At 37.9% G+C, this 10,000-nt stretch overlaps 1 protein-coding gene across 1 annotated transcript in view; it reads left to right on the top strand.

Annotated features, from left to right (window-relative positions):
- The window catches only part of LOC123508971 (KH domain-containing, RNA-binding, signal transduction-associated protein 2-like), a 507,559-nt gene that overhangs the window by 350,517 nt on the left and 147,042 nt on the right, over window positions 1-10,000 (top strand). Inside the window, exon 2 of the mRNA XM_045263054.1 lies at window positions 574-704. Within this exon, the coding sequence (XP_045118989.1) occupies window positions 574-704 (131 nt within the window). The remainder of the gene's footprint in view (window positions 1-573; window positions 705-10,000) is intronic.

The following is a 10,000-nucleotide window of genomic DNA, read 5'->3' as shown; positions in this document are numbered from 1 at the left end:
TTCTCTATTTTGTTTACAGTTTTTTCCATGATTCCTTTTTTTCCCCGTTTTTTTATGTTTTCCGTTGGTACTATTGGTTGTCCTGTTGTTGTTGTTGTTGCTGTTATTGTTGTTATTATTATTGTCACTATCCCTATTGTTTTATTTTTTTCACCCTTACAATATCTATATTAACTTTTTTTTCCCTTTGTTTCCACCAAAAATAACTTATCAGTACTCTTTTTTCCTATACAAAGTCCTTTATTCTTCCTACTCCTCATCCCCATGCTTCATTCCTGTTTTTTTTTTCCCCTACAAATTCACTATCAACCCTTCTTCCTCCCACATACTCCTCTTCCTCCAGAAAACGACTTATCCCTATTTTACCTCCCTACAAACTTCCTATTCACTTTCCTCTCTTTCCTCTACTACAATTCCTTCCCTGCCATTGTATTTCCCCACACCTTATACACTTCCTCTTGAAAAATACTCACCCATATCTTATTCTCCTCTACAAACTCCCTAACTCCCTATCCACTTCTCTCTTACTTCGTCCCTTTCTCCTGAGACTCACCCCTGATCTCTCCCTTACAGACGGCCGGGCCAGCGGGGGCGTGACAGGGTCTGGAGGGCGCCGAGGAGATCCCCGTTACCTGGATGTTATTCGTGAGCGTCCCATCAGAGTGACCGTCAAGGTGCTCGTACCTGTGAGAGAACACCCAAAGGTAAGTGTGATGGGCGACGGTAAGGGCGAGGTTAAGGAGAGCAAGGGAGGGACGAGGAGCTGATGGGAGATGTTGAGGGTTAGGAGAAGTGGGGGAAGGCAGAAATGGAGAATGAAGGCAGAGGGAACTGGGTGAAAGTGGAAGGCAAGTGAGTATTGAGTATAGAGGGAGGGAAGGGAAAGAGAGAATGTGGAAAGTTACAGGAAATTTTAGGAGCGGAGAGACTGAGAGAAAAGAGGTAAAAGACGAGAGGGAAAGGAAACTAAAGCAAGTCACAGAAGATTAAAGGAAGGAAGAGAAAATTAAGAGAGGGAATAGCCTAAGTGAAACAGGAAAGGAAACGAACAGACGGAAGAGGAGATTCAAGAAAAGGAACGGAAAGGAAACTGAAGGAATGGAAAGACAAAAGCAAGGGAACAATGGCAGAAGGAAAAGAGAGAACATCGAAGGAAAATGGAAAGAGAATAACAAAACGAGAGACTTAACAGGGAAGAGGAGGGATGTAATGTATGGTTCCAGGGAAGTTTAAGGTCACAAGAATAAAAATGAAAGCTGAAGAGAGGGAGAGTTGAGTGAAGGAAGAGTAATACTGCTGGGCAAAGCATCAACAAAGGAAATGTTAATGGTAATAAAAAAAGAATCAAAGGTTTAAAGGAACAAATGAATGCTGGAAGGCATATAAGAGGAAGGGAAGGACAAGATTGGGGCGAGATAGAAGATGTCTGCCATGGATTAAGGAGAGTAAAAGCAAATGGGACAACATAAGAAGCTTTAAGTGAGCCAAGGGAAGATTAACCTTTGATCTCTGTGGCTTCTCTTCAACTCTAATGACGTGATCTGGTGCAAGGTCGGAACATAATCTCGAAGGACCAAAGGAGCAATAGAGCATTTCGAACCACTTGCTACGTGTAGTTGTGTTCTTGCTGGGTGAACTCCCTTAGGACTACACCAAATGAGAAGCAAGTGTCGTAGTGTCATTACATTAATAGTTAGAGCCATCAGGGAGAAAAATATATGAAATTTTACATAGCTTACAGAAAGACATTAGTCAATCACGTTCTAATACTGTAAATTGAAACTCTGGATAACAAGGAGAAGAATAGAAGTCGATTTTGAGTTTCAGTGGCCGTGTTACATCAAAAACTCTTTAAAAAAAAAAACCTTGATGAAATAAGATTACATTTCGACAGAGCAGATTAAATAAATACACAAACAGACAACATATGTTTATAAGATAACATGAATTCACAACCACAGCACTGCTACCAAAAAGCAGTGTCACATTCCTCTTCATAGCTTGTGTAAACAGTACAGCTCACTGGTAAAACTGGTACAATTACCTAATCTATCTGTCAATCCCAGTGTCAGTATCCCCCCAAAAAAACCTACGAAGAGGATCTGTACTATTCATTATTCTCAAGGAAATTTAAACACATAAAAAAAAGTAAGTTAGAAAAAATAAACATAAATAAAGACCTTGAATTACAGATTATTTCAAGACATCTATATCCACTATTCCTGTTATGATTGAGAGGAAGAAAGAAAATCAACCAGAAAATAAGGAAAGGAAAAATAATGAAACAATAAAGAGGGAGATATAAAGGAGCAAAAGGGAGATTTAAGGGAGAAAAGGGAAAGTTTAGCATACGATTTAGGAAGATTTTAAGGCCCGTGAGATGAAGGCTAAGAGAAGGGGAGCGAATAGGTTATGAAAGGGAAGAGTAAATATTAATCTGCTCGGGAAACGAAGGTACAGAGAAACGTAATCTGAAGGGAAGAGATGAACGGTGCCAAGGAGAGAGATGCGCAAAATGAAAAGGGACTTGGTGAGAAGGGAAGGCGTGAAATAAAAAGATAAAGCAAGGAAAATATGAGGAAAAGTGTAATTAGTCCTTTCACTGCTAAAAAAAATTAAAAAAAAGGAACCTCAAGTGCTTGGTTATTTATTTATTATGTATTACACTGTTAAGTAGAAAAGAAAACATAAGATACCTACCGGTCTTTGTTTACTGGAGTTGATGCAAACAATCCCTTAGTTTTTATTTTTTTTTCTTCTGAATATTTAGATGCTTATTTTTCTGTCTAAAAATTAACAAGAGACACCAATTCCAGTAAAAAGTTTAAATGAGAAGGAAAAATAATGAGTGAAAAAGAGGTCTAGTTTCTTCTTCCTTTCCTAAGTCTCCTCTCTCTTCCTTCAATTTTCTCTTCCTTCTCTAAATCGCATCACCCTTCCTATAATCTTTCCTTTACCTCCACCTTCTCTCCCTTTCTTGATTATCCTCTTCCTTCAATTTTCTCTTCCTTCTCTAAATCACATCACCCTTCCTATAATCTTTCCTTTACCTTCACCTTCTCTCCCTTTCCTTACCTTCCTCTCCTTACCCTCAACATCTCTAAGTAGAAACATCGCAATAAGAAAAATGTAAAATGAAGAACGACAAAATGGTAACAAATAAGAACAAAGCAACATAAGTGCAAAAAAAAGACGAGAAACTTACTAGACTGAGAAAAAAAGTAACGAAAAGGGAAAAAAAAGTAAGGCGACTAGGAGGAAAGTTAGAAGTGGCGTAACCGCAAGAGGAAGAACAGCAAAAAGTATTACAAGAAGCAAGAAGGGAGGGAGGGAGGGAGGGAGGGAGGGAGGGAGGGAGAGAGGGAGGAGGGAGAAAGACGCCGCAGACACGCTCGAGGGGCAAGAAAATACCAAGGAAGGAAAGCCAACGAGAGAGAGAGAGAGAGAGAGAGAGAGAGAGAGAGAGAGAGAGAGAGAGAGAGAGAGAGAGAGAGAGAGAGAGAGAGAGAGAGAGAGAGAGAGAGAGATAAAAGCCAAAAGATTCAAGAGAAAGAGAGGAAGGACAAAAGGAAGGAAGGAAACAATGAAGGAAGGAAGGAAGGAAGCAAGGAAGGAAGGAGTGCCAGACAAGTGTGAGGGCCTCTTAGTATGAAGGATAGTGCCAAGGGATGCCATACTGTGCCTGGAGGGAAGGAATAAAGATGCTGAGAAGGTAAAGGGGAGAGTGAGGGAAAGAACGGTGACAAAGCTAGGTGATAAGGCGAACAATACAAGAAGCTATAGCATTAATGAGATTTTATGAGATTTTAATGTTTGAAGACAGAAGAACGAAGGTAAAAAGGATAGATAGATGGATGAATGGAGATGAACGAATGGATAATGAATAAATGAGGAGGAAGGTGAAAGGAGAGGGAGAGGAAATGAGAATGAAGGGAAGGGATGTGGTCAGGAGATGAAGGGATGGGAGGAGAGAGGAGAGAAAAAAAAAATGGGAAAAATTTATATTCAGAAAAGAGTAAAGGACGGAGAGAGAGAGAGAGAGAGAGAGAGAGAGAGAGAGAGAGAGAGAGAGAGAGAGAGAGAGAGAGAGAGAGAGAGAGAGAGAGAGAGAGAGAGAGAGAGAGAAAAAACATTTGAAACATTTATTTAAAGCAATTAGTTATATAAACATACAAATATGTATTTGCTTTCATGTAGAATTATATACTGTAGGTACATAGATAGCTAAAGCTAGCCTATATAAAGCATAGCTTTTTAGGCATGAAAAAAATATCCTTAAAAATATTAAACAATCTGGCTGGGGCAACAATATCTATTACTGTAATGATGACATTATTATAACTATATATAACATCCTAGTATTAGATTCATATATTACACAAAAGATAATTAAGATTCGTATATTACATAAGACAATAAAAAGAATGGATGGCTATTCATAGGAGGTGTACAATTTGTTCATGTATACAGACATACAGACATTCCAATTTTACATATAAATACAATATATGAGCAGACATACACATGCTAAGATATACTAATTTAATAATTTCATATACATAATTCATTTGTAGGATAGTTTAGCTTTACAAACATGTTGGATCTCAGCTAGTATTCGGGAGTGAATTGAGTTTTACTTATATGCTGGCTTAATGAGGCAGGACAAGAAAAGTAAGTTAGTTAATATGTCATTATGATATTGTGTTTCAATCGGCTTTTGAATGTGTTGAGGGAAGGAGCGTCTTGAATTTCTTTGGGAATAGTATTCCAAGTTACAGGACCCAAATAAGTTGTTGAATGTTGAAATTTTGATAAACGATGAATAGGAAAGCTAAGGTTGTTGCGGTGACGGGTACTATAATTATGAGATGGGAGGAGGTCACGCATTTCATTCTTATTCTTATACATAAGTTTAGCTATTTCCATTTTTGTTATATCATCCAGTTTTAAGATTTTTGTTTCTTTGAATAGTGAATTAGTATGTGCTAAATAATCACTGTTAGTAATAATTCTTACTATTTTTTGAGTAATAATCTTAAAGGGTTAGATAGGTGGTGTATGTTGTACACCAAATAGGATTACAGGCAAGTAGTGGATAAATGTGTGCATAGAGAGAGAGAGAGAGAGAGAGAGAGAGAGAGAGAGAGAGAGAGAGAGAGAGAGAGAGAGAGAGAGAGAGAGAGAGAGAGAGAGAGAGAGAGAGAGAGAGAGAGAGAGAGAGAGAGAGAGAGAGAGAGAGAGAGAGAGAGAGAGATGCGCCAGGTTAGATGTTATGAGGAAAACATGGCAAAATATGATAAAGATGGGAGAGGAAATAGGGTTTGAGAATAAAAACGAATAACAAAGAACCCAAACACGATGGAAAAAATGAGAAAAGAATAAAAATGAAGGGTGAAGTAAGAAGATGAAGGAGGAGAGAAAAAAAATGGTGAGAGAATGAAAGAATGAAAAAAAAGAGCAGAAGATAAAAAAAAAATAGAAAAGAAGAAAATAAATGAATGAACAGAAAAAGAAAGGAAGGAATGGTAAAAGGAGGGGACAGAGGAAGCAAGCAAATAAGATGTGACAGCAGAAAGAACGAGATAAAAAAAAAAGAAATGAAAATAAAAGGGAAAAAAAAGAAGAATAAAGGAAGAAAGGAAGTATAGATGAAAAAGACAGAGGGAAGCAATTAAAACGTAACAAAAAACATACACAAAAAGTAAAGGAAGAAAAGAAAACAGAAAAAATTAAAAGAAGAATGAAAGGAACAAAGGAAGGAAGAATAGAAAATAAAAGAAAAAAGAGAAACAGAAACAAAAATAGAGTATGAAGAAATTAGAAAAAAAAGAGGGAAAAGAAGTAACACACGAAAGGAAGGAAAAGAGGAAGGAAGAGGAGGAAGAGGAGGAGGAAGGAGGGCAAGGGTGCATCTAGAGTGATGAGAAGTGGATCAAACAAGACAGGGGAAAGAAAAGAATAAAGAAGCAAGGTTCAGGGACGAGAGGAAACAACAGATAAATAAAAAAAATAACGAGGCAGACAAAAGGATGAAAGGCAAATATAAAAGAAAAATTAAAGGAGGGAAGGAATGAACGAGAAACAGAAAAAGAGAGAGAGAGAGAGAGAGAGAGAGAGAGAGAGAGAGAGAGAGAGAGAGAGAGAGAGAGAGAGAGAGAGAGAGAGAGAGAGAGAGAGAGAGAGAGAGAGAAGAGAGAGCAAATCAAGAAATAATTTTATAAACTCGAAATAATAAAAAAAGAAACATGAGAAACGAAATGAAAAAAAAATACATCAACCAGAAATATAACCATAGAACACAAAAACAAACAAACAAACAAACGAGGAAACAAACTAACACCTCTTCACACCCCATCCTACTAAAAAAAAAAAAAAGCAAGCAAAAACGAAAAAAAAGTAAAAAAAGCTTAAAAAAAACACACACACACGAGAAAACAGCAAAACATACATTTAAAAAAAAAAACACACACACAACTCATCTGTCATTTTCAAGAACAAAAAACACCAATAACCTAAAAAAAATAAATAAATATAAAAACTTCAAAATATACAGAAAAACTGAAAAAAATAGCAAGATCCACAATTTCATGTAAAAATATCGAGAAATCTTGCATATGTTAAAAAAAAGGGATGGTTTGCTTCAGGTAGAGGGCGAGAAGGTGTAGAGGAATGAGAGACGACAGTTTGTGAATAGTAAGAGGGACGGAGGTAAAGGCAAACGAGGAAGAAAGTGAGGGAGAATAGGGAGAGGAAAACAGATCTGACAGGAAAAGGAGGAAGGGAGGGAGGGAGGGAGAGGGAATTGTGTTAGGGAGTGAAAAAGTGTGTCTATGAGCGAATGAATAGGTGAGAGTGAACGATTACGAGAGAGAGAGAGAGAGAGAGAGAGAGAGAGAGAGAGAGAGAGAGAGAGAGAGAGAGAGAGAGAGAGAGAGAGAGAGAGAGAGAGAGAGAGAGAGAGAGAGAGAGAGAGAGAGAGAGAGAGAGAGAGAGAGAGAGAGAGAGAGAGAGAGAGAGAGAGAGAGAGATGTATTAGTACTTTCTTTCTACTTGTTCTATAACCTTTAATCCTTATTATTGCATTCTGAATTAAATAAACATCAATTAAAAAACCTATATGAAGTTACAAGACTTTAGAAGACTACTGACACTGACTCGCGGTTCAAAGGAGGAGATAAAACAGAGTAACACATTTAGAGAGAGAGAGAGAGAGAGAGAGAGAGAGAGAGAGAGAGAGAGAGAGAGAGAGAGAGAGAGAGAGAGAGAGAGAGAGAGAGAGAGAGAGAGAGAGAGAGAGAGAGAGAGAGAGAGAGAGAGAGAGAGAGAGAGAGAGAGAGAGAGAGAGAAAGGTGATTTAGGACAGTTTCAACACACTTAGCGCCACAAATCAACTCTCCTTAACACCTTCACTTATCCTGATGAACGCGGCTCAGGTAAGTCGCGTGCTCTGGTCACTACCAAGGCAGCTTACCTTATCTCGACTCACATTACTGCACCTTATCTTACCCAACCTTACTTTACTTTGTCTTCATCGTGCCTTACCTCACCTTAATCTGTCTTTCCCTTCCTTATCGTATCTTGCCCTGCCTCACTCCATCTTGCGTAATATTAGGTAAGGTAAGGTTAGGTTAGAAATAACTTTGACTTTGATTTGAAATTGTCTTACCTTTATTTGCAGCTTTCATCTTTATCTTATCTTATCTAGTCTTGTTTTACCTTATCTAACCTTACCTAATATTTCACAACTTTACTTGATATTGTTACATTTATCCTTACCTTATCATACCCTATCTAAACTTATCAAACTATACCTTACTTTACTTTTTTTCTCATTTCGCTTACTTCACTTACCTTTCTTTACCTAACCTTCCTTTAATACATTACCTAATATTATCTAACCTTATCCTTAACCTTACCTTACTTTTTGTTACACCATGTTGGAAATCTTACCCAATCTAAATTTACCTAACCATACCTTGCCTTATTTTTTTTTTTTTATTTCACTTACCTCACTTACCTCACCAAACCTTCCCTTAATACCTTACCTAATATCTAACCTTATCTAATTCTACCTTGCTTTTCCTTACACTATGTTGGAGTAAGAGGAATGGCAAAGTAAAAAAGAAATGATTTAGTTCCCGAAAAATATTTACCATGAAAACAACAAGTCAACCTTTTCTTTCCCTCTGAAGTCTACGAGGACCAGCCATATACAGCAAAATCTAGATAAAAGCAGAACACAACACAATATCCTTCTGGGAATATCTTGCTTAATAATTCCTTTGGCCCGTAGGAGAGTTAAGTTCTGGGAAGGAAGACAGAAATACACATGAAGGAAAAGAACAAGAGTGGAAGGAAATGGAGAGACAAAAAGTAAATGGAAGAAATAGGTAGTGATTAAGATGACATGAAAAAAAAAAAGAATAAATGGGAGAGGGAAGAGAAGTGGAGGGAAATGGGAAAGCGATAGGCAAGCATATGGAAAAATAATGGGTAGATATAAAAGGAATGTTATGAAAAAAAGGGTTATACTAGAGCACAATATATAGTAGAGTTGGTGTTCGTTCATCTTTACTGCACAGTCGTATTTAGTACCTTCCAAACATTTGCAGTTATAATTTTGTTTTTATTTTCTATTCATATTCATATCTTTTATTTTCTTTCTCCGTTTGTTTTTCTTTTCAATCATTACTTGTCTGTTTTTCCCAGCTTACTGTTACTACTACCACCACCACCACCACCACCACTACCACCACTACTACTACTACTACTACTACAGCTACTAATGAAGGCAAAGATAGACAGAAGGAAAGGAAATGAGACAGACACAGAAGGACACAATAAAATAAAAGAACTTGAGAATATAAAAAGAAAAGAATAATAAATAAAAGAAATAATTGAGAAGGAGGTAAATATAGGGAAAATAAGAAAGAAACGAAGGAAAAAAGTGAAGGATAACGAAGAGGTCGGGACAACTATGGAGCAAAAGGAGAAAGAGAAGAACGAGGAGGAGGAGGAGGAGGAGGAGGAGGAGGAGGAGGGAGGAGGAGGAGAAGGAGGAGGAGGAGGAGGAGGAGGAGGAGGAGGAGGAGGAGGAGGAGGAGGAGGAGGAGGAGGAAAGGTCGTAGAGGTGATACTGTGGAAGTTGATAAGTGGCGTCCATCTTGTGAGAGTTTCTCCTATATTACTGAGAGAGAGAGAGAGAGAGAGAGAGAGAGAGAGAGAGAGAGAGAGAGAGAGAGAGAGAGAGAGAGAGAGAGAGAGAGAGAGAGAGAGAGAGAGAGAGAGAGAGAGAGAGAGAGAGAGAGAGAGAGAGAGAGATTATGGGTCCCTAAGGAATGAGCGATGATGTTGATGTGAAGGAGGAGGAAGAAGAAGAGAAGAAGGAAAAGGAGGAGGAGGAGGAGGAGGAGGAGGAGGAGGAGGAGGAGGAGGAGGAGGAGGAGGAGGAGGAGGAGGAGGAGGAGGAGAAGGAGGAGGAGGAGGAGGAGGAGGAGGAAAGTGATGAGGTGAGTAAAGGAAGAAAAATCATAGTAAAAAGAAAAAGGAAGAAGCAGTATGAGCAAACGAAGGGAACACGAAAAAGGAGTAAGAGAAAAATGAAGAGAAAAAAAAAGAAAGGAAAGATTAGAAAAACTGAAAAAAAAGAAAAGAAAAATGAGACACGATACCAAACAAAAAACAGATGAATAAGAATATACAGGAAAACAAAGATATGGAGAAGAGGAAGGAAAATAAAAACATATAAACAAGAAATACATGCACACACGATAAACAAATGACCAGGAAAGGAGAAGCTAATTGGAAGATAAGAGGGACAGAGACAAATATATGGCAAGTTATGAATTCATTTAAACATGGAACTAGAAAGAAGGAGGAGGGAAAGGGAAAGATGGGAGTAAAGAAAGGAGAGGAGAGAGAAGGAATATTACAAAAAGAAGGAACGAAAAGTAAGCAACAGAAAACTGGAGAGAGAGAAAATGAAACTAGAGAGTAAAGG

This window comes from Portunus trituberculatus, chromosome 25, assembly GCF_017591435.1.
Source record: "Portunus trituberculatus isolate SZX2019 chromosome 25, ASM1759143v1, whole genome shotgun sequence".
Taxonomy (NCBI): Eukaryota; Metazoa; Arthropoda; class Malacostraca; order Decapoda; family Portunidae; genus Portunus; species Portunus trituberculatus.
Note: the sequence above shows the minus strand (reverse complement) of the source record. Positions and strands in the feature narration are given on the sequence as shown.